Source organism: Monodon monoceros, unplaced genomic scaffold, assembly GCF_005190385.1.
Source record: "Monodon monoceros isolate NGI ecotype Baffin Bay Population unplaced genomic scaffold, NGI_Narwhal_1 Super_Scaffold_6, whole genome shotgun sequence".
NCBI lineage: Eukaryota > Metazoa > Chordata > Mammalia > Artiodactyla > Monodontidae > Monodon > Monodon monoceros.
In genome coordinates this window covers 19875548-19900543 of record NW_021703783.1, presented here as the reverse complement: position 1 = coordinate 19900543, position 24996 = coordinate 19875548, and the positions used below count along the sequence as shown (strand labels likewise).

The 24996-nt window shown below is 35.4% G+C and overlaps 3 protein-coding genes across 15 annotated transcripts in view; 2 read left to right on the top strand and 1 right to left on the bottom strand.

Moving 5' to 3' along the window:
* Positions 1-12515, top strand: part of KRAS (KRAS proto-oncogene, GTPase) — a 35320-nt gene extending 22805 nt beyond the window's left edge. For 2 of the 3 annotated variants that reach the window (XM_029205329.1, XM_029205330.1), the window contains exons 5-6: positions 6400-6523; positions 11211-11351. In XM_029205329.1, coding sequence (XP_029061162.1) covers positions 6400-6519 — 120 coding nt within the window. In that variant the 3' untranslated portion in view covers positions 6520-6523; positions 11211-11351. Of the gene's footprint in view, positions 1-6399; positions 6524-11210 lie in introns of all 3 variants that reach the window. The other variant, XM_029205331.1, reaches the window with a different exon arrangement.
* ETFRF1 (electron transfer flavoprotein regulatory factor 1) lies at positions 552-22955 on the bottom strand. Of its 5 annotated transcripts, none has more exons than XR_003791099.1 (4): positions 22899-22955; positions 22598-22750; positions 17082-17169; positions 552-2479 (listed from the first exon to the last, which is right to left on the bottom strand). XR_003791099.1 is itself a non-coding variant. In XM_029205333.1 (2 exons), the coding sequence occupies exons 1-2, from the start codon at positions 17124-17126 to the stop codon at positions 16782-16784; spliced, it is 267 nt and encodes an 88-aa protein (XP_029061166.1). In that variant the 3' UTR covers positions 15445-16781. The 5 variants fall into 5 exon arrangements, 1 of the variants encoding a protein (XP_029061166.1); XR_003791101.1 differs by having other exon boundaries at positions 22903-22952; XR_003791098.1 differs by having other exon boundaries at positions 22837-22926.
* A 159-nt stretch (positions 22956-23114) lies between these two features.
* Positions 23115-24996, top strand: part of CASC1 (cancer susceptibility 1) — a 76454-nt gene continuing 74572 nt past the window's right edge. For 4 of the 7 annotated variants that reach the window (XM_029204380.1, XM_029204377.1, XM_029204375.1 and 1 more), the window contains exon 1: positions 23128-23208. In XM_029204380.1, the coding sequence (XP_029060213.1) occupies positions 23206-23208 (3 nt within the window). In that variant the 5' untranslated portion in view covers positions 23128-23205. Of the gene's footprint in view, positions 23209-24996 lie in introns of all 7 variants that reach the window. The other 3 variants (XM_029204378.1, XM_029204376.1, XM_029204381.1) reach the window with 2 other exon arrangements.

The window sequence follows — 24996 nt, the reverse complement described above, 5'->3', positions numbered from 1 at the left end:
GTACATACCTGATAGCATAACTTTTATATCAGTTGATGTAATTTATCAATTTTCTTCCATTATAGTAAAATAGGAAATATAACACTATTTACTTGGTAAATGTTCTCTTAAGGATATGAGAGGGCAGCACTTCTTATTCCAGTGTCCATGGTATTATCTTTGGCTTTGGCTTTTTTCTACGTTGAACAGTTCAGCACATGTTATAGTCAGGATTCGAGAAACGTGGGAATTTTATTTTTTACTGTTTTATTTATAAAGTCAAAGAACAGGGAAACAAATTTTGAGTTTCCTATTTTTGAAGTGCTTTTAAGAGTATTATGTCATATGTTTCTAGATTAAATTTTGTTGTATTTGAAGAATTTTACTTAGGTAGAATTTTTTTTAAAAGGATATATTTTTCAGGAAAGCTTTTATTAAAGCAAGAGAATATTTAGAAAGTAAATAGAAATTCTCAGTTATTCATTTACTGTGTTCTGAGAAAAAAATAACACCAGATTGATCCTGAATTTTGTTTCAGAAACTATTTTAAAAGTAACTTTTTCTCTAGGTAAAATAAAATAATTGATATTGTTTAGCCTTATTTGTATGAAATAAGAGTTTAACATATAGAAAAAATGAATTCCTAAAAAGGAAAATATAAGGTTATGATGGAATATTAATATGTTCCGTACAAGATGAACATTTGTTTGGGGCCTTGTCTGGTTATTTGTACCTGTGAGCCCAGAAAACCAATTTCATGGAATTTAACTTTATAATGCTAGAAGTTAAGAAGAGTGATGAACAACTTATTACATGGTTAAACTTATAAAAACACCTTCTAGACCTTTCACTGAATTTTGTAAAGGGGTAAAAATTTAAAAGTAAACCATCATTCAGCTAGTATATATGTCTATTTCCCTAGTGGAAGATCATACATTACCACTTTCTGGTTGTACAAATTTGGTGCACAGTGAAAAAAAACAATGAATTCTGTTTTAAGTCTTTGCTTTGGGATTAAAAGCTGAATTAGAATAGTTTTTGACCATAACACAGATGATCTCATTCTAAAACCTGATTTATAAGTTAAAGAAATACTTGGTGTATACATTACTTCACTTCACTTTGGAGGAATTAAGATTCCATTCATATCATTCCCAGGTCCCAAAGACTGGGAAGAGGTTTGGTTTTTGTCTTCTTTGTTGGTCTTCTCTGACCGTACTCCTTGATTTCCCTTGGGAGGTACTCAGAAAACATGATTATAATATTATAACTTTTTTTCCCATTTTTGTATGAAACATTTTCAGATATAAAATTGAAGGAATTTTATTGAAAACATTTGCAAACCTACTACCTAGATTATACTATTAACAGTTTATTAACTTGTATTAGTTGTAACTTTTAAAGTATACATTTTAGACTAGTGGACACATTAGTTTACACTGTACAAAGAAAAGAAAAACTCTAAGACTTTGCCTGATGTTGTAAAGGGTTGCAAATAAAGCAGTGCTTCTCATACTTTAATATGCACAAGAATCAACTGGGCTTCTTACTCAAATCCAGATTCTAATTCTGAATTAGAATTAGGGTCTAGGTTGGAACCTGTGATTCTGCATTTTTACAAGCTCTCGGGTGATGCTGACTTTGGTACATGGACCACATTTGGAGTAGAAAGGTAATAAAGGACAGTAAGAGGAAGTCTTGTTATTTCTGCAGTGTTGCCCTCCACTCTCATTTGATAAGAGCCTAAAATAATAGCTCTGTCTTCTTTCCTTGTTGTATGGTTACTATCTCAGAAGTACTGTTGATTCTTAAGTGTTTGACATTAATGCTTTAATATACCACAGCATTCATAACTAATCTAGAAGACTACCTAGTTTCCTTTTAAATAGATTTTTAGGTTTTATACTGGTTTGGGGGGGGCGGTTGGGGGGTGTTGGATAGGGAAGGGGATGTAGTGTGTGTGATACCAAATGGATTAACCTAAATTTGCTTTGTAGACATTTTTATGGATCATCCAGAAAAAATATACAGTGATACAATATAAAGGAATACTTGTACTTTATTTCTTAACCTTCTAGCACTCAGCTTTTCTTATATTTATGTCCTGTTTTATTGATATCGTTATGTAATTTATGTTGCTAAACTATAACTTATTTAGTTTCCTAGATACTTGATTTCTCTTTATTACATGGACTTGTTGATTTGCCTTTCAAAAGTTTATTCATCTTTCTCTGTTGAAATTAATTTGACATTTGCATGCTTTTAGAAGACTTTAAAGAATTATTCCAAGTAACTGAGAAAATGAAATATGTAAATTTTCATAAATTTTAATTTACCTCCAGTTTTTGTGAAAATGTGAAGCCCTATTTTCTGCAGAGTGTTTTGTTACTCATCTGCTATTACTTATTTATTATTTGAACAAAATGAATATGCATATCCTTGTTGTATTTTGTCAGCAGCTACTCGCTTCATGCCCTAAGTTTTGGTCTTGAGCACGAACCTAAAACACAAACAACAAAAATTATATTCAGACATTCATTTAGAACTTTCATAGATATAAGTCAGGGGCTGGCAAACTTTTTCTGCAAAGGGCCAGATGATAAATATTTTAGGCTTTGTGGGCCACAGGTGGTATCAGTTGCATTTTTTTTTTTCTTACAACCCTTTAAAAAGTGAAAATCACTCAGCTTGTGGGCAGTACAAAAATATAGGCTGTGGCTGCATTGGGTTTGTGGGTTGTAGTGTGCTGACCAACTTGTAGTGTGCTGACCATTGATTCTCTGGGGAAACTGTATTCTTTGGCTAGACATAAGAAGTTAGGTCAGACTTTCAACTTAAATTTTACAAGCTAACATTAGGAATTTTAAAGTAAAATTTATTCTGTGAAAGAGAAAGGAATTTTACTCGTCTTTTTACAGGTAAGGGTTGTAGGCTATATATTTTACCAACTTAATTACTTTCTTATTTTAAAAAGCCCATTTTATGGCTAGAATACAGTGAATTTTATATATATATATATATATATATTTTTTTTTTTTTTGGCGGTATGCGGGCCTCTCACTGTCGTGGCCTCTCCCGTTGCGGACGCGCAGGCTCAGCGGCCATGGCTCACGGGCCCAGCCGCTCCACGGCATGTGGGATCTTCCTGGACCGGGACACGAACCCGCGTCCCCTGCATCGGCAGGCAGACTCTCAACCACTACGCCACCAGGGAAGCCCTGAATTATATTTTTAACTATCATTTTAGTCCACATCTGAAAGGCCAAAGTAGTTTTTATTTTCTGCAAGTATGCTGTATGTGGTCCCTGTGTTCCTAGTGTATAAAGGCTGCTACCTAGGTCACATCTATCTGGGCAGTTAGTAATTAACATATTTTTCTGGCCTCTTTGGGCAGTGTATGGCTGTGTTTGCAAAGGCTGTTGAAACCAAAACGTTGACACCGTGGTAATCAGCTGTGTGTTTTCCAGTCTGCTAAAATCAAAAGTGGGGATCATTCAGTAAAGCAGATGACAAAAGCAGAATTCTCTGAGTATCTGCTACTCCTGATTCAGCTTTTTTGCTTTCTGGAGGTCTCAATTTGAGCATAATGTGAAAATTTGTTTTATGAACTTAAAAATGTTGAGTAATTAATTTTCCGGGTTTTGTTGTTAATTTCTAGATACTTAAATTTAGTTGTTAGAAGACCTCCATTAAAGAAAGCTTATCATCGAATTATTTTAACAAAGCAAACCAAACAAAAAACTTTGTGCCATATTTCTCTGTTTAATAATAGTTGGGTTTCTGTACATAAGATCAGTAATTTGAACTTTGCTTTTTATGAGTTAAAACTAGACAAAGCAAGTACTGAGCACCTGCTGTGCACCAATGCATAGTATAGCCTCCCAAGTAGTAGTATTGATGCATTTCAGTAGTTCCTGAGGTGGGCTGTTGTTTGGCAAGGTTTCTTTCCAATTCAGTGATGCAAAGTTGCTTTTTAGAATACATCTTGTTTGTCCCATTCCTCTCCCCCAAGAAGGGCTAGTATTTAGTATTCTTGCATCTGCCTATAGTTAGGGTATTTGAGGTGTTATTTATTTCCTTGAAAGAGCTTTTGCACATAATAAACTATTCAACTAGAACAAGTACTTGTTTAAAATTAAATCGCGTAGTGAAAGCATTATAGGCACCGGGATACAGAATGATGCTGTTAACAGTTCTTTCTCCTGTATTGAAGTGCTCTATTTCCATAGCCTCACAGTACATTTTCAGATAATGGCTGAGCTCCTGATTTAAAAAAAGTTACAAATGTATCTTTACAAACTTACTTTAAAATTTACATATATAAACACATGCACTGTTTTTACATGCACTTTTGTTTCAGTTCTTAAAAGTTTAATAAGTGACATCTGAAAATGAGTATATGTGGCAACAAGCTGTATGCCCAAGAATAAATCATTGCGTGCCAGTTAAGACCTTAGCAGCTAGCCACAGTAGGTATTAAACATCTGTTTCGGCTGTACTTAATCTTTTAAAATTACCTACAAATTTTGGAATATGAAACCAGTGTTCTGTGCCAGTGGTTTAAGGTATATACAAGGATCGATAATGTTCTCTTCATGTCCATATGACTTTAAAGCATATTATCAAGAAATAAGTAATTAAGTCTGAGAAAATATGGTAAATAACTGATTCTTTAAAATCTAATTTAAATTTCCTATTAGTAAAAATGAGAAATGATAAAAGTCACTCTGGAATAACTATCTTTCAGTGTTGTTAATTATCTTAGCCTCCGAGGTCCTGATACTGAATTCTTGGTGGTGGGTAGTAATCTCTTCTTTTTAATTACTGGCTTCCAATTCTCTCTCTGCATTGCTGGAAACAAAAATCATATATTCTGATATTGGTGATGGGGATGTGCACACTTAAAAAGTAGACACGTTCAAACTAATTTTAGAAATAAGTTACAATCAAAATTTGCTTCTGCTAAATTAGTAGAGGACAAAACCCTGTTTTTTCCTCCATCATAGTATATTTCAGTACTTCTACATTGACCTTATAACCTTTTTTTAAACAGGAATAAAAGTTTTTATTCTTAAAAAATATGAGCTTTACCTGGTTTGTTTTATTTATATATACATATGTTTTAAATTTCTTGCATTGATTTTCAAATTGAAAGAGAATCATTTGTGAAAATATCTTAAATGCCAGCTCATGCTTTATATTTTACATGCTTTACTAGAGTTATTTTAGTGCCTTAAATTATTTATCTAACTTAATAATGAGAATTTCTAATATGTAATTTTTAAGGACTTATGAGTAAAAGCAAACCATCTCAAGAATTACTGATAAATATAAAATATTAAAAATTTTATATATGGGTACAAAGTGGCTATCTCATTTAAAGTACCAACATTTAATGATTTTAAAAAATAGTTGGAATTTTTATTTTGTAGTTGGTTTAGCTAGCTAGTCGATTAAATTGATTTCATTAAAAATATAAGATACTCAGATTTTCTTGGGCTATAATGACTTTTGTATTAGTTGAGTAGAAATACATCACAAGTTGGTATAAGTAACTTGAGACGTACATTTTAATATATAATCAACATATTATTTAAATCCCTACTGCTTAACTGAAACAATTTTTTATGAATTTTAAATTAAAGTTTTACTTTAAAGGTAAATTACTGAGTTCAGCTGAAGCAGTTCTTAACATATTCTTGAGATTTATAAAAATTAATATACCCTCAAGAATTGAAGTGCCTTTTTTTTTCTTAACTATTATAAGCAATGGATGTGTACATGCTAAAATTAAGCCTTAGCTGTTGGTTTACTTAATACTTAAATGGCTGATTCTCTGTGCCTGATTAAATTTAAAACTACATATCATACTTTTGATACCTATTAACTTTGTAGGAACTGAGTCCATTTTGTCACATTTGGTTCGTAGAAAGACTGATGTTAACAGTCTTTTTTTTAAACAAAGTTTAAATGTCCCTTTTGTACCATTTTTCTCCTCGCTCCCCACTCAGAGCTGGAGTACAGAAATCACTTGTTTTCCCTAAGTCAAAGAAATAATTTCAGTCTAACTTCAGTTTAGGCTTTGATTAATTCCATGACTAGCAAACTAAAATGACTGCATTATTAATACTAATAATACATGTACTTAGGTTTTTCATAATCTCTCCTAACTCCTAATTTAAATTTAAAAAAAATATTCTAATCCCATTACAAAACAAAACTGACTTCAAAGAACAAACCATGATTTAAGCCCATATTTTAAAATTGAATCCCCCATTTTATTCAAACAATCTGATGTCTTTTTAAAACAAAACATTCTCAAGTAAAGCTCATAATTCCAAATTTCTTGCACATGGCTGTCCCAATAAATTACTATTACCAATGAAACAGACTTTAAAGAAGTTGTGTTTTACAATGCAGAGAGTGGAGGATGCTTTTTATACATTGGTGAGAGAGATCCGACAATACAGATTGAAAAAAATCAGCAAAGAAGAAAAGACTCCTGGCTGTGTGAAAATTAAAAAATGCATTGTAATGTAATCTGGTAAGTTCAGCATATTAATTTCTGCAGAAAGCAGATGTCTTTCACAGGTAACAAAGTAGCAACCGCTTTAGAACTACCTAGGTGTGGGATTCTAATTTGAAGTATTAAAAAACAAGAAACTTGTAGTTTGTTTCCACAATTAATACATTTATTTATTTATATTTCTCATTTTATTTTTTAAATTACATTTATTTTTCATCTAATGGGTGTTCATTATAATTGAGATGGTTTTGATGCCTATAGACTACTCTGCATTTGTCATAGAGTCTAGAGAGAAAAAATATGAGGAACTATATAAAGGAGGAGTAAATTGAATGGCCCAGAAGGTGGGAAAGGGTCACTCTTACAGTGTGTGTTTTCTTTTGGACATTCCACAAGCAAATACTTGTTCTGTCTGTGCTCTCTTAACTTAGTGGCATCAACATCACTTTTTTACCCAGCTGAGAAACCTGGAGTGTTGGGATGACTCCTAAATCCCTCTTTTTCACACCCATTTGGAGGCAACCACAAATTCCTATTATGGTACATTCTAACTTTTATCACATCATTAGTTCAGGCCCCTATCATTTCTTGCTGGGACTATTGTAACCTCTTACTTGGTTTACTTGTTGCTGCCTTCATTCACAGCGCAAAGAGAGAGAGATTTAAAAGAAATGTCATTTTCTTATCTTTAAATCTAGTTACTGACTTCCTGTTACCTACAGAATAAAATCTCAAGTTTCGTAGCATATATAAGGCTCTTAACACCTTCCTTCCCCCCTAGCCTTTGGCTTTATCTCTTAAAAACTTCTTTTGTCCATATGTAAATCAACACCATGTTATTTCTTACCTTCCTTTGTGTCTTGGCTGTTGCTCTTGTTGGGAATGCCAGTGTTCTTATCCCCTAGTCTTACTAGTTAACACACTTTCATGACTGTCTTATCTCTTGTTCTCTAAGAATCTTTCTTTAAAAACTATTAGACTGGGCATAATGCACTTCTTGTGTATTCCCAGTTAACTGCTCTTAACTGTTACACACTTAACCATGTTAAATTGAAATAACCGCTTCTGTGTTTGTCCTGTATGGTGAGAATCTTGGAGAGCCAGAATCGTATATTTTTAATCTTTGCATGTCCATGACCTAACGAGGCTCCTGGCACACAGTAGCTGCCCAGTTGGATTTACTGAGTGGAATTTCTCAACTTCCTTTCTAAACCAACCAATATTAAATTTGGTCTTGTTTAGAAAATATTTCACTCAATAGGTACCAGAAAGTTCATGCCAGAGCTTAAGATTTTGATGCATATTATTTGTAACATATAATGTTCTGTGAGAACATGAAATAAAATTGTAGGATATCATTTTGGGGGCTGATTAAACTAAAGGGTTGATATTCTTTACTATATGAGTTGAAGGTATGAAATAATGTATCTCCCCAAAATATAAAATATACTTCTGAATAGTAGACTAAGTTCCAAAAGATATTATGTGGTATACTAATGAACTAAACTCAGAAGAAGAAACAAAGCAAAATTAATGATTGGCATTAATTTTTATTGAGATTTATAAACTCTTTTTTTTTTTTTTGCGGTACACGGGCCTCTCACTGTTGTGGCCTCTCCCATTGCGGAGCACAGGCTCAGTGGCCATGGCTCACGGGCCCAGCCGCTCCGCGGCATGTGGGATCCTCCCGGAGCGGGGCACGAACCCGTGTCCCCTGCATCGGCAGGCGGACTCTCAACCACCGCGCCACCAGGGAAGCCCGAGATTTATAAACTCTTAATATTTTTTGAGTATCATTGTATAAAGCAGTATTTAATTTAGAAGTTGTGATAAAACTTAACATTGCAATGCAATTTTAAAAGTAAAACTTCTAAAATAACAGTAGCCATGACCAGAGTTAAGTGATAGTTTTCTTTTCTCCCACTGTCTTACTATTAGATGATTTTTACAGTAGAACTATTTAGAATAAAATAAGTTTTATGCTTTAATTTTTATTTAAAACAAAGGTGAAAGCATATACTTTTTAAAATTTTCATATTGTGCAAACTATATTTCAGTGGCTGTGTAGTCTGAATGTGAAATTGTTGGGCATGATGAATTAAATCCTTATTTTTTCAGTGATCATGAATAGCATTTATATAAGAAAAAAGTGTACTTGGTACTATTTAAAATTTTAAATATTTTTACAAAATTAATTTGACAATGATAAATATATGCAAATTAGTTTTTCTTAGTCCTAAAATGATGGGTTTAAACAAAATAATTACTGGTACCCTATTTTGTCTTTTAAATGTGTATATAAGAATGTAAAAAGGGTGTATTCACTGCCCTGTTTTGATCAGTTTTAACATTTTACTAATCATTGAAATTATTAATAAGATTATATATAAAGGAGAGTTCAGTGCAGTATGAACTAAAAGTATTTGTCAGAATCTTAGAAGAAGGTAATCTTATCAGATTCTGCCTTCATTGTCTCCTAAATACTTATATATTGTTTTCACCTTAGGATGTGTCTTCTCTATATCCATCTCATGTTTTTTCATTTTATCTGCTTCAGCATTTTTGTATCATTGACATTTTTCTTCATTATAAAAACAGTGGAAATGGAGTAGACTACATAAGGATGTGTGATCAAAGGGAATTTGTGAAGGGTAGGGAAGTTGGAGTAGATCCTCTCTTAAGATTCCATCCATCCCATTCTAAGAGTTTATGGTTAGAAATTAGTCAAGGTTGGTATTATTTATAATAATAAAATAATTATTCTTTATTATATCATTGGAAGTGTTTTGCTCTTTATGTGTTTAGAAGGTTAGCATGAAGGCTTATATATATTAAGCCTTGATTGTATTGCTGATAAACTGTCTTATCACTTTTTCTCTATCCTCTGTGTGAAACAGAAGTGTATGTTACATCAGTAATGATATCAGAAAGTGGGGAACATCAGTGAGTGCAGTTTGGGGGCTTTACTGGGGACTTTTCTTCACTAGTATTCAAATCAATAATGCTGGTTTTTATCCCACTACTGTTGTTGAAATGTGAGCAAGCCTCTCATTCCCACTCTGTGTTTAATTCTTTAACAATATTGGTAATACTTTTCTAAACTTTAGATCTGTTGTGAAAGTTAGTTAAATGTAACTAGATTGAAAATGCCCGAATTAATTTAGTTATTATTTTGAAATAGTAATTGTAGAAGATCTTAGTAATGCATAAAGGAGAAATCATATCGCTGTTAAATTTTCAATTATTTTTAAAATAATATAACTTAATGAATGTGTTTATATTAATATTCAGCAGAGGTGGTTAAATTGAGTAAAAAGCCAGTTTTCATTGTTAAAGTGGCTTGATTTATACTTTATTTGTTGTGTATTTGTTCCTAAGACTCCCTCTAGTGTCTAGGTTTGAAAACATCAGGATTTTGTTGACAGTTTACTAATCAGTTAAACAGATACTAAAATACACAGAGGATCATATTTTTTCTTTAATTCTTTATTTTGCTTTTATATTTAATTTGCTTTTTAATAGGGGTAGGACAAGAATTGACTTATGTATAGATCTTGTATAATTCAGGATTGCAGGGTTAAAATCTACTGTCCTGCCACCAGTTTCAAAGTGCCATTTTTCATGTTCTGTATGAATGATTAGGTTGAAAATTATTCTGACTTGAAATCACTTTCAACCATTACTGATTTGGATACCTTGCTTTTGATCACAGCTAGATGTAGGCCAAAATGATCAAATGGAAATTTCTCTGAAGATACACAGCATTTGACTTTATATGTCAAATATTAATATGACTTTATATTAAGTATTTTGAATACTTAATATACTAAACATAAACTAAAAAAATAATGAATTAAAAAAAAATCTCCAAATCATCAGACTCTACCGCCATTTAAATGATTTAGCTCATTTCTCCACGAATAGAGGCATTACATTTTTCAAAGTATTGTGTCTTGTGTTGTGGTCACATTCTTTACTTGTTTTTAAAATTTTTTTTTTTTTGGCCGCTCCGCACGGCATGTGGAATCTTAGTTCCCCTACCAGGGATTGAACCCCGTCCCCTGCAGTGGAAGCGCAGTCTTAACCACTGGACCGCCAGGGAAGTCCCCTGTTGTGGTCACTTTAAATTTCCTTCTCATATCATAAATATATGAACTGAAACTAATGCCTTTAGAAAACTGAAAGTATAATCTAATACTGTATACTTCATGGTAGTTCTTTAAATCTAATGGATTTAAATAAGTATTGAACCAGAGGTCAAATGCAGCGAATATTTATGAAATTAGTATTTACTTGCATGGCTTATATCAAATATCTAGAAACTCAGGGATAATTAAGTATAAATACTTACATATATACACAAATACATTTGGATTTCAGTGACTGAGGTGTGCCAATATGGAAAAATTAGTAGCAAATTAAGTTCTGGGGGAAAGTAATGTGTTAACTAAGCATACGTAAGATTCTGTGCCGTTGATTTTCATTGCCTTTTGTGAAAATCAGTGTTCCTATAATGTTAACAAAATATCGTTGAAGACATTTAAGAATCCTAGAAGTCTGATATATATTCAGTTGTCTAAAGAGAAATGTTACGTATCCTTATTCCTTCTCAATATTAATGTTTCCGTTAGTAATATATCTTTTCTGTTATCTGTATACCTCAAACCATCATATATATTCACGTTTTAATACTTATGTGTTTCAGGGCGTTGACGATGCCTTCTATACATTAGTTCGAGAAATTCGAAAACATAAAGAAAAGATGAGCAAAGAAGGTAAAAAGAAGAAAAAGAAGTCAAAGACAAAGTGTATAATTATGTAAATACAATTTGTACTTTTTTCTTAAGGCGTACTTAAGTAAAAGTGGTAATTTTTGTACATTACACTAAATTATTAGCATTTGTTTTAGCATTACCTAATTGTCTTTCTGCTCCATCCATACTGTTAGCTTTTATCTTGAATGCTTATTTTAAAATGACAGTGGAAACTTTTTTCCTCTAAGTGCCAGTATTCCCTGAGTTTTGGTTTTTGAACTAGCAATGCCTGTGAAAAAGAAACTGAACACCTGAGATTTCTGTCCTGGGGTTTTTGGTGCATGCAGTTGATTACTTCCTATTTTTCTTACCAATTGTGAACTTGAGTGTGAAACAAATTAATGAGCCTTTCAAATCATCCCTGTTCTGTGTTTTATCAATCATATACATGGATTAATTACTAATTATAACTTCAGTTGAGATTTCACGATTGGTTTTACTGAAGCATTGAGGGAACACAAATTTATGAGCTTCCTGTAGATTCATCTTGTAGGTTTCATGTCCTGTAGTTTCAGTTACCCTTAATGAATGTAAAGGTACACTGTTCACAAAGGTTTTTTCTCCTTCTTTCCACTGCTATTTGTCAATGGTCACGTTCCCCCAAATATTATATTTTTTCTATTAAAAGGGAAAAAATTGAAAAAAATACAAGGCAATGGAATATTAAAAGGCCATTTACTTTCTACATTAGGTGAATTGCTATAATACTCTGAATAGCTTTTCCTGTTAAGGCAAACCCAGAATGTAATGAGGATTATAACAACCATTTTGGGGCTATATTTACATGCTACTAAACTTTTGTAATAATTGAAAAAAATTTAACATGTATTGAATTACAAAAATTCTCATAGGAATTAAATATAGTCTCCCCGTGTCAGATTGCTCTTTCTTAGCATAAATCTTTTCTTGAACTTCAGTCTTTGAAAGTAGTTTTAATTCTACTGGTAATGATGTTAAAAATTATTTGGTCCAGTTAGCTTAGTAGGTGTTACAGAGACCAAGGTGGAAAGGCCAGGCCTTGTGTGAGCTTTGAGCTTCACTGAGAGTTTCACAGTATGGACTGCATCCCTATGGTCTTCCAATGTTGTCATGCCTTGGCTGGTCAAAAATGGGGACTGGGAGAGAGTTTGGATAGCTCAGCAGGGTACATTCTCACTATGTGGTAGTCCTACTCAAGAACGTCACTTTTGTTAAAACGAAACGAAACTTCAAAAAAACATTATTTTTAAATGAGGTTTTAGGGTGGGGTGGCAAGATTTTAATTTTTTTTAAACAAAATGAAAAAGTTTCAAAATCTTGAGTATTGGCTAGTTCTCTTAACACTGGCTAAAGTAACACTTTACAAGTCTGGTCCATAATTAAGAATATCTAATGCTTATAAAATAGATAAATTAATGTTAAAATGATTCTTTCAATGCATTTAAAATGTTAACTTATTTTAAAATATTTGAACTGAGATGGTGTGTTGAGGTGAAAATATCACTGGACAAGGAGGAAGGTGGCTTAGTTTCTAGTTATGTGTCTTTCATAACTCCAATTTTAGGCAAATCACTTACTATCCATTTCTTCATGTTAAAAGAAGTCATCTCAAAGGCTGTATCTAGCATTATAACTATGTGATTTACATTCAGTTTACATAAGGATATACCTATTTGTCAGTCTCAGCACAATCTGTAACTTTTTACCTGTGTTATCATCTTCAGTGCCAGTCTTAGGCAAAATTGTGCAAGAGGTGAAGTTTATTTCTGAATATCCATTCTCCGCTTTCAGGACTTCTCCCATATTAGTGTCATCTTGCCTGCCTACCCTTCTACATGCCCCATGACTTGATGTTTTTTCTTTTAATACTTCTCATTCCCCTAACCTCAAAGATTTATTGCTGCTTTGGATATCTCCATGAAGGCTTCCCATCAAGTCACATCAAAATGCCCTACATCTTACTTCCTCAGGCTCAGCATAATCCGACAGACACTATAATGGAATTTGACCTAAGAGTTAATTTTCAGGTGGTGGCTGTAGCAATTTAATCTTGATCCTTTGAACATCATCTCTTTGCTGCCTGGTCCATCAGGGACAAAGTAGGAATTTTCATACCTGCTATGAGGAGTCAGATCCCTATCCAGTGGAATGAGAATTTAACAAAGGTAGTGCTGAAAGAATTCCTTACGTAATCTACGACGACGACTAGCCCTGCTAATGATACATTCCATTGTTTTAAAAGCTAAAATTTTGCAATGAAAGAAACTTTAAAATTTATTCATAAATCTTACTCTTTAGCAGAATTCATTTATTCAACAAATATTTGAGTGCCTTCTAGATGCCAGGCACTACACAAGGCACTGGGGATATTAGAGTATCCTCAGACAAGGGACATAATCCCTGTCCTTAGGTAGTGCTTATATTCTAGAGCAGTCTGTATTTTAGTGAGGTATCTGGCACATGACCCAGATATAATGCATATTGTAGTTTTGCAAAGAAGTGATTTGGTCTCTAAGCTTAGTTTCTTCCAGTTCTGAAATAATTGTTTTGCTCTGATTCCAATGTAACTGTTTAATCAAGCTACTTTTTAAAATTAAATTAGTTTACTTCATTGTTTTAAAGGAGTAAAATTTGAATATTGTTTTTTATTTGACAGAATGATGTGATTCTATTGGGACAATTATAGTACCAATTAAGTTGTATGTCAGATAATGTTAAAATTCCCTTGTGTGTAGTATGGTCTCTTTGTATAAGTAATTAAAATAGACTTTAAAAATTAAACATTGAATTCTAAAATAGTTGTTTATCTGGGTAAAAATAAACAGATGCCGGACCTAACTCACAGAAAAGGAAACTTCTATGTAAAAATCAATATGATTTCTGAGATGCTATACTAAACTACAGGTTTATGGAACATTATCTAGTTAGGGTGTTTACACTTACATAGTACCTCCTCTTGTTTCCACACACGAGAAAGAAATGGCCATACTTCAGGAATTGCAGTGTATAACTGAGGGGATTTTTAGGACTCTTGAATTTTTGATGTAGCTGGGCAATTTTTTTATGGCAGTGGTAATTATCCTTTATTATGTGAATTTTGAATGGTTTAATAAAATGTTTGTTTATGTAGATATTTTAAAAGGGGAGAGATAATCCTAGAAATAACAAATGTTATCTAATTATTATAGCCTTAAAGATAAAAATCCTTGAAGTTGAAAAAAACTGCTAAATTACATAGGTTTAGACATTAACATGTTTATGGAAGAATGTTGCAGAAGTATGTAGTAAAATTTGAGTGAATATCTCCAATTAGGAATTCTAGGCTCTATTTTAACTGAGTCACACTGCATAGGAATTAGAACCTAACTTTTATAGGTTATCAAAATCTTAGCCACCATTGCACAATTTTGTCCTAAAATATGTAGAAACTTTGTGAGGCATGTTAAGTTGCAGTTTGCACAAGTTCATCTCATTTGTATTCCAGTGATTTTTTTTTCTTCTATCCATTTTTTCTGAACAATATATACACATTTAGGTTTTTTAATAGGCAGTAAGAACTATCTGCCATTTCCATTTGCCAAAAAGTAATGATTTCTTGATGATTATGTATTAATGATTTTTAACAACCCATTAGTTATTTTAAAGCTGAACTTACATTTAATAACTTTGGTGTTGATATTGGGTAGCATGAAATCTGCATTGAGAAATTGAACAGCATAAGTCGAACAGCTGTAAATTCCTTCAGAAAATGAAATTTCTTTCTTTCTAAAGATATATTCACGTCAGTTCTTTAAAAAGAGTTGTAACTAGCAACACTTGTTTTAGTTTAATAGTTTTAAGTACCTGTTTGGGATGATAATAGGCAATTTTTAGATGAATTTAGGAAAAACAAAGTTATTACCTACAGAAGTGTCAATTACAGAAGGTCCCCTTCCCTATAGAGAGCTAAATGGGTTATGTAATGTTTTATCCAAAAATTTCCAATTCCACTGTCTTGTGTTTTCATGTTGAAAATACTTTTGCATTTTTCCTTTGAGTGCCAATTTCTTACTAGTACTATTTCTTAATGTAACATGTTTACCTGGAATGTATTTTAACTATTTTTGTATAGTGTAAACTGAAACATGCACATTTTGTACATTGTGCTTTTTTTTTTTGTGGGACATATGCAGTGTGATCCAGTTGTTTTCCATCGTTTGGTTGCGCTGACCTAGGAATGTTGGTCATATCAAACATTAAATTTAAAAATGACCACTCTTTTAATTAAAATTAACTTTTAAATGTTTATAGGAGTATGTGCTGTGAAGTGATCTGAAATTTGTAATATTTTTGTCATGAACTGTACTGCTCCTAATTATTGTAATGTAATAAAAATAGTTACAGTGACTATCATAGTATGTACTCTTTTTTTAAATTTTTAATTAATTATTTATTTATTTTTTGGCCGTGCCGCATAGCTTGCGGATCTGAGTTCCCCGACAGGGATCAAACCTGGGCCCACAGCAGTGAAAGTGCCAAGTCCTAACCACTGGGCCGCCGGGGAATTCCCAGTAGTGTGTACTTCTTGATGGAAATTTGAAACATTAGCCCCATAATTGATATGGGGTAGTTTATAAGCCACAGACACTATAGTATATTAGTAAATCTTTTTTTGCAGCTTGTAAGTTGGATATATTCTTTATGAAAGGTGCTGTGAACATTATGTAAAGGTTTAAGTGTTTGCTTGAAACCACGTTAGGTTTAGGTCCTGTGCCATGTTAACTCGTTTAGAAGTGGATGCAAAACAAATCTGCCTTTATGACAAAAGAATAGAATAACATTATTTATTACTTTTTATTGAAGAAGGTAACTGATACACAACGGGTGATTTGTTTTAAGGCCCAAAGGCAGCCAGTGGCAAAAATTAATAATGGAAATAATTAGATAGGTATATATATGTGATGCCAGTTGCTGGCAGGCTGTTTCGAGTTCAGAAGTAATCTTACTCTATACTTATTATTTCTACTAACTGCACTTAAATCATTCTTTGGCAGTGAACCTTGACTCTGTGCTGTTAATGTACCAAATGGGGTCAAAAATAAGGAACTCCTTCAAAAGTTAAGGGCAATAAACTTGCAAGAAATTATTTTGCTTACTTAAATGTGCATTAAACGGCATTCTTTTTCCAGTAAAATGCAGAGATGGGCTAAGAATTGGCAAAAATTTATTAAAAATTAAGTACATTATATTTTCATTCAAAATTGGGTGCTCATCAATTTTTAATTGGTAGTTGGCAGCATCATATAGTTAAATTGCTATTTTAGTATAAAAACTGAGCATAAAGGTTGCTGGTAAAGCTCTCAGTTTGAACAGAATTGGAAACCTATTTTAGTTCAGTAAAGTATTTTTAACAAAATGTATTATCTTGACATTTTAGAATTATTTTTGTAGTAGCTGGTATACATAAACAGCTGGCACTGATTTTCAAATTATAGTAATAGTGATCAGTTAGTTTTGTTGGTATCTGAGTAATAGCGTTGTTTCATAGCTCTATATTTCTTAAGGAAGTATAATGCTTCTAGTTCTTTCATTACAAATTGGCCCTGTTCAATAAGTTCTTTGATCTTCTCTGGGTCCTTCACATCTTTGTTTTTAAGGAAAACACTCTTCAGACGCCTTTTAAAATAGTCTGCTCCTTTTGGATAGTCTCGTCCAAGATACAGCAGCTTAAAAAAGAAAAACTGTATATTTCTAAACAATCTATGTCATATAACATTTATAAAATTGGCAACATAATTACTTACATTTTTATAAAGATTCAGTACTTCTCCTCTTAAAGAACTGGCCATTTGCACGTATCATGTAAAGTATTCACTTTTACATTTAATGTACCTAAAGAAAAAGAAAAATTTTTACAAATAACTGCATTGTAGTCTTAAAAAAGAATCAAAGAAAAAGGATTTTACACATTGGTAAAATGGTACCCTTTCTTTTCATTCAATAAATATTTATTAAGCACTTTTATGTTCCAGGCACTGAGATGTAGCTATGAATGCGTCAGATAAGATAGCTGCTCTCACAGAACTAACATCTCCAGAGGGGTATACTACAAACAATATCATGAATTGTGATAAGTTCTATGAAGGAAACAGGACAACTAGAGAAAATGGATTGGCAAAGCTGGATATGTAGGTGTACCTCCTTGTATACCAGAGTGGAATGAACTAGACGGAACTAGATTTGAATCCCAGCTGCATAGTGTTGTACAGGTTACTTAACCTTTCTGAGCCTCAGTTTTCTTGTCAGAAAGAGAATTGCCTTTACCCTGCTTTCAAGGCAAGGCTAAAACAGGACACTGGGAAGAGGCCTGATCAAATCAAGAGTGCCCTCCTAAGAAAGGCTAAAGAGGCAAAACTGGGTGTGAGGGTCAAGCAGGTTCACAACTAACAGGAGGAGATGGGCAGTAAGATTGGTGGTGAAGAGGCCAAGTGAACAACCCATAAGGGGCTACACGAGGAGCCGGCGACATCCAGTGGGACAGATAAGCTTCTTTATGTGTACTTGGTTCGTGCTGCTAGGGAAGAGGCAGCTCTGTCTGTAAAGGCACCATGACAGCCTCACCAGAAAATAATTCCCAATACTTGGGACGGCTGTGGTGGCTCAATCTTAAAATCCTAACGTCATAAGCGTTCAGCTCATGATAGGCCCCAAATATATGTTAACGTCATTTAAAGCCGCCTTTAAAGTTCCGTGATGCCCATTTTCCTATTGACCTAAAAAGACTTTTATACCTTTTTATGCCCCTCATTAACGTAATTTTTATTTTGAAATAATTTCATTCCATCTTGGAGAAAAGTTGCAGGTTAGTACTACTAAGAACATTTTCTTTCCTGAATTATTTGAGAATAAGTTGCTAACCCGGTATCAAATCTGCCTGAACACTTTGCAGTGCCATCCGACAGAAACACAGTACAGCCCACCCATGTAATTTTATGTTTTTTGGTAGCCCATATTAAAAAATAAAGCAGGTGAAATTACTCTTATATTGTTTTTATCCAAAATATTATTTCAATGTGTCATGCCAGAAGCGCGTATAGGTACCAATGGCTTCGTTGCTACCATACTGGACAGCACAGCTTTAGAATGTATTTCCTACGAAGAAGGGTGTTTTCCTGCAGCACAATACAACAATCAGAATCAGGAAATTAACAAACACTGTTACATTGCTACCATCGAATCCACAACCCCAAGTTTTGGCAGTTGTCCCAAAGATGCCCTTTATAGCAAAAGTATCCAGTCCATGATTACACACTGCATTTAATTTTCAAGTCTCTAGCCTTCTTCAATCTGAAAAACTTCCTTTGAATTTCCTTGATTTTCATGAACCTGACATTTGTGAAGAACATGGGCCATTTATTTTGTAGAAATGTGTCTCATTTTGATGTTAAGTCATGGCTAGATTCAGCTTATGTAGTTTGGGCAAAAATATTAGACATGGTGCTTTGTTCATTTCACCGCATCCTATTAGGTGGACACAATTCCCATTTGTTCCATTATGGTTGATGTCAATTTTGATCACTTGATAAAGGTGGTGTTTGTCGGGACTCTCCTCAGTTACTTTTTTCCCTTTGAAATTAGTATTTTGTGGGAGGTACTTTGAGACATAAGTATATGTAGTCCAGAAAAACATTTCCTCTTACAAAAACATTAAAAATAACTGTTTATTGGGAGGGGGGCTAGGCTCGGGGCATACCACTCAAATCGTATACAACTGTAAACGGAGCACTAATAAAACAACAGAAATTGGTGCCTGGAGAGCTAATTTGGGACAGATTGCTCTCAGCATAGCTGGAGGACACCACAGAGATGTTTAAAATGCTCAAAAATAATAGTCTGTGAATGGGAGTGGGAGGCTGGAGAGCCGGAAGGTATCAAAAGAGGCAGGAGGAAATCCTTGGGGATAATGGATATGTTTATCCTGCTTGGGGTGAGGTGTAGGCATGTGTCAAATTTATCAAATTGTATTTATGCTTAATAATTGTAGCTTAGTGTATGTCAATTATACCTTAGTAAAACTGTTTAAAAAATAGTGCAGATATATATGTTAGCAAAATGCTAAGAGTAGGGCTGGGAGATATTCAGGTACATGTGGAAGGAGAGAGTTACCCATACCACAAGGCTGCCAATCAGTGGTCAGGATAGGTGATTCAACTGTAACCAGGTCGACAGTTGCAAAAAACGGTATACCTCTCTGAGGAGGGAGCCCTGGGGGTGAGCACTTTTTAAATTGTTTTACAAACATACTTGAAAGGCTCCTGCTGCCAGTACAGCAACTAAGTGAAGACCTTTTCTTGTTGAAGTTTATAAATCTGCTTCTCTGGCTCCTCTTTCTTAGGGAAAAAAAATCACATAGGAGCCAACATTATTTCCATGTTAATACTTGTATACTTCTCCTGTTTACTAACAATTTATGAGTTAGCGCACATTACAAGCATACAACGTAGCAGAGCAATTTTTCTGAGTTCATTAATATTAGCTTTCTTGTTTTCCTCCAAACTGCTATTTTTCTGCTTTTGTCTGTTATCACTTCTGAGCTTTCCTCCAGAAAAGGTAGTCCTTTTCAATCTGCTCCTACAAATGAAAGGACAAAAAAAACTTCAGAAGCTCTGCATACATGGTTGCAGCTTAGGGACTTTGGGCTTTACTTAGGGTGATCTGAGTGGGCCCTTTATCGGGGAACCTCTGATGTTAGTATCTTAGATGGTTCTCCTCGGCTGGTCAGATTCCCCAGAGAAAAGTCTTCCAATCTTCTGAGCATTTGCTAATGTAACATTAAGAAGCAGAAGAGGAACCAGGGCCTTGCTTTCAGCATTATGTATACCCAAATCACCTAATCTGCTTCCAGTGTGGTTTTGGTGTACTTAGTATGCCTGAGGACATCCCACTCCAGAGACTAGTATTATTTTGTCCAGAAATAAACCTCCAGTCTTCTGTGGGAGTGAGGGGTGCAGACACTTAGTGGTGGTTTTCAAATAGCTTTCACTTCATCCTCTCTGATTTACTTCATTCTTCATTTCCAATTACAGTGGCCCTGTTCCAGTGCCTTTTGAGCAATATGCAGTATAAACTGGGCTTTTCTAGTGTGCTAGGTCGCATTCATCTGTTTTGCAGCTTCTAAAGTTTTACTGTTGTCATCTCCTCTTCTATTTTTCTTTTATTTTTAAATTGGTTTACTGAAGATTTAATGGTTTTGGAAGGGAGTGAAATTAGATGAGTGTATTTAACCGGGTACATCAACACCGAATTTCGTTTTTAAAACTTTTTTTTTTTTTTTTTTTTTGCTGAGAGCCATTTTTCATGTGTTTTAATCTTACTGAAGAATGATGACTCTTAAGAACCTTGTGCTTTTAAAATAATTGTGAATTAAATCTACATTAGATGTAATTTAAAATTGCAAATTATAAGCTGTGTAATTCCTGGCTAAGAGCATAGCTCTATTTAATTCACAATTTGTAATTTGTAAAACTGTTTAGAAATGTGGCTTAAATCATCCTCTTTAGCTGTTGCCCTCTTTACAAATTATATATAATAAAAGACCTGCCCAGCAAAAAAGTAGCTGCTGTGACTAAGGTAAGCTTGTCCCATTCTTTGATATGTTACTTTATGAGTTAAGGAAGTTTGTTATTATTGCATGCTGACCTTCAGGCATTTCAGTTTATTTTAGCCTTTGGGAGAAATAGGTTTCCTTGGGTTCAGAATTGGTGAACAATTTAAATGCAGCAGGGACATGGGGCTGTTCCTTAACCCTGCATGAAGTCATGGAGGTTACTGTTCTTTGCAGAGAGCCAAACGAGTTAGGGACTGAGAGAAGTCCCCCATCATCCTGAGAATCTGGATGGGGATGGGCATACAATCCACACTGATAGCTCTTTCCCAATGACTTGTGGGCCAAGGAGGTAAGACGTAACTAACTCCAGTTCTGGGTTAAGTCATTTAACTAGGGGTTATGGTGTCTAGAGCTGTTATTAGTCACTGTTCTCCATGAAGTTCTGACTTGACTCAAACAGATGAAGCACATTTCCCCAAAGTAGTTAAGCCTAAAAAGCTTCACACAAAAATTTATCCCAATACACTTGCAGCACCAAAGGATACATAATCCAAGAGGTAGGTGGCAAGAGAGCTTGCCCCCAAAAGCTTGTATACTGCTTGGTCTAGGCCTACCTAGAAGCCAGATTATAAAAGTGAGTTGAAAGGAGATGGCTGTGTATGTTCATACGGGGGAGGTACTACACCTGTCTGAAGGTAACAAAGAGAACGGGAAATGGGCCTTCTTCCGCAGCTTGTAAGAGAAGTAGTAGAGAAGAACTAAACAAGCTCACTGGTATAATCTCACAGCACAGTGGCCCCCCTAGAACACAGTCCAGCCTGTTTTAACACATCCATAGCAAATCCTTCTCCCTAGGAGGGAAGCTGGTGGAATGAGAACTTGAGCAAGTCTCTCCTCTAGAAGCCCACCATTTTAAAGTTATTTGTGATTACCATCACACCTCCTTACCCGCATCAGAGCTGACTGAGCTTTTGTATCATAAATATTAGTAGCTTGGTTGAAAAACTAAAACAAAAGCTTAGTTCCACACCACACAGCTTCAGAACTCTATATGAAGTCGACGTTAAGACGTTTTAATCTTGCTACCAGGGATGTGGAGGCAAGGTGTCATAGCTATGACACAGTCTGGATTTCTGTGGGGAGAATAACACTTTAACCCACAAAGACCAGCTCAGTCAGTAATACTGATTTACTAATAATACCTTTAGTCAGTGAAAGTGCAAGGGACAGCGCATTATAAAATGAGAATTCAGATGAGAAATGGTGGCAATAATTTGCAAGCATTTCATGTCTTGTCAGGCTAAAACAGGGTTTAGATGTAAAATCACAGAGAATTCAGACAGGCTTTGGAAGGACCTTAATTTCTCAATCTCTTAATTTCTTCTAGTTTTCCTGTTGGTCTAAATTGCCAGAGTTTCATGCGGGGAGGCTGACATCGAAGGGTTGTGCTACCGGTTGGTACAGTTAATCTGTGACCTTGACCCTGGGCACATAGTTTAGCGAGTCTTGCTGGGTCTCAGAGACCGCCACCTGTAAGGAATACTTTACCCAGGAACTGCTTCAAATCATTTCCAGTTCTTGTTTAGAGCGCCTCTAAGGAAAAACGGCATATACCTTGCGTGCCCAGGAAGTAAACAGAACCAGGTGCAGGGAGAAGAATCCGAAGGTTATTAATTTCGAAATAAACAACCCTCTGGGAGCCAATTTATTTACCTCTTTCTCTAAACTGCCAATCGAGCCCCGCCCCACGCTGGTCTAAGCGGTGGCGGCCCAGGCAGCCGAGCCGGTATCAGTCACTCGACCCAGTCGCGTAGCCGGCGGCCCCTTCCTTCTCGAAACCGCACAGAAAGATTCGTCCCAGCTACCCTAGGGAAATAGGGAGAGGGACTGTCAACGTCGGAAAACGCGCAGAAACCCTTTCCCACACCCGCTGGTCCTCGCCCAGGGCATACTTCACCGCCTCCAGACCTCACGATTCGGAAAACAGAAAAAAACGCTCGGGCCCGGCACTCACGCACTTTCCGGCACGCGGCAGCCGTAAAAGCCTCCTCACTCTCCGACTCCTGCGGCAGTCGACCGAGGCGGGGCGGCGGAGGTGGGTGGGGCAACCTGCCTGGGAAGGGGGCGGGGCGTCGTCCGGAAGAACCCCAGTGCGACTGCGCGGACCGAGACGCTCGGATCTCCGCTCCCACCTTGGCGCCAGTGGGAGGGGCTTGTCGTCCTGACAACCCGCGAGCGTTTGTCCTCACAACCCGGGAGCGTTTGTGCTCGCAACCCTGAGCTCCGACTTGGCCGACTACGGAGGTAGTGTCTGTCTCAAAATGGTGAGCAGGGAAAGTGGGGGAGCTGGGTAAGGGGCGAGCATTGATTCTGCACCGTGTTAAATGATGTAACAAGAACCTGTCATATTTTATCAGAGGGGAGCGAGTCGGTTTAGGAAAGAGCCCATACCCTTGGGGTGGGGGGGGGGGAAGGACCTTCCCCAGATCTGTGGCCTTCTGTCCAGGCTCCGGCGGACAGGTGGGAGTAAAAACCAGTTTCTGCAAACGGGGAATGATCAGTGCGGTCAGATGATGTCTTAAAATCTCGACCTCTTGCTAAATATAAATATCGGTCTCAATTTAGTAACTTCCAATAGTGATAGACATTCCCATGAAATTGCTTTTTTATTGCAGCTTGGCGGAAATGTGTTTTTTTGCCTCCTTATAAATTAATGAAAAGCTTTATCAATTTACTCTGCTTTCACAAGTTATTTTGTGTGGTCTTTTGTGGAAATTTGGATTGTTTCGTAATTCAGGGTATGCAACCTGTCCTGTGTTTATTAAGTATGATAAAGCTTCTTGTTTTGCTTTTCTGCACTCCTCAGCTGTCATGTCTTCTCCAAGAACACAGGCCAACATGTAGCTGTAAGATGTTCTCATTTCCCATTTTCTTAAACGTGATTTCCATCTTCTTCTATGATTAAAACCAGAGGAAGTGGAAAATGTAATTAGTTAATTATTTAATTCGTTCATTAAGGGAAAATATGGAGCATGTTCTTTGTGCTTGGCACTAGGCTGAAGCCAAGGACACAAAGGTGAAAATTACCATCTCTCCCTGGTATGGAAGACGGACTTAGCAAATTAATTACAATACAGGTTTATAACTGTAATAATTGAAGTGACTACAATGGAGTTACGCAAAGTTGGAAATGTTGAAATTGGGGCAGGAGAGGGGACGGGAACAGGAAGGGAAGAGCAGTGCTTTTCAAGCTGTGTTTTAAAGTATGATTATGAATTTACCAGAAGTGATGAGAAGAAATAGGGCATGGAGAGCATTCATGTCAGGGAGAATAGAAAGTAAATGGATTTTAAGTGGACTGAAAACTGCTGATAACTTAAGGGAACAATAAGCACCTATTTATTATCTTCCAATCGGTACATAAGTTTCTTGTTCTTAGATCCCTCTAGGAATCTTTCTCAGAATGTGGTTTCTGGAAAATTTGCCTCTAATAAACCTGGAATACCAGTTAAAATGCAAATTCCAGGAACAGACTGGACTCCAGATCTACATTATTAGTTTCCTAAGGCTGCCAAATAACAACATACCACAAGCTAACTGGCTTAAAAAATAGAGACTTAACGGTTTCACAGTTCTAGAGGCTGGAAGTCCAAGTTCAAGGTGTTGTCAGGGTTATGCTCCCCCTGCAAGTGCCAGCTTCTGGTACTTCTTGGCTTGTGGCAGCATTACCTCATTCTTCACTGGCGTTCTCCCTGTGTGTGTGTCTGTGTCCAAATTTCCCCTTTTTTAACAAGGACGCCAGTCATGTTGGATCAGAGATCCACCCTATTCCAGTATGACCTCATCTCAATTTAACTACATCAGCAAGGACCCTCTTTCCAAATAAGGTAAAATTCAGAGATACTGGGAGATAGGACTTTAATGTATGAATTTTGAGGGGGCACAATTCAACCAATAACATGAACTGAATTACAATGGGGAGAGAGAAGTGAGTGTGTACACTTTTAGCCCAGGAATATGCATTTTAACAAGCATCCTAGGTGATTCTTATGCCCTCGTAACTTTGAGAACTTCTCTACTACATGATGCTCCTATGATTTGCAGGATGGGTG

Coding starts and splice junctions, on each gene's coding strand:
- ETFRF1 (XM_029205333.1), bottom strand. CDS start 17,126: ATGGCCAGTTCTTTAAGAGGAGAAGTACTGAATCTTTATAAAAAT. Junction 17,004..17,081: donor TACTGAATCTTTATAAAAAT/GTAAGTAATTAT, acceptor TTCTTTTTTAAG/CTGCTGTATCTTGGACGAGA.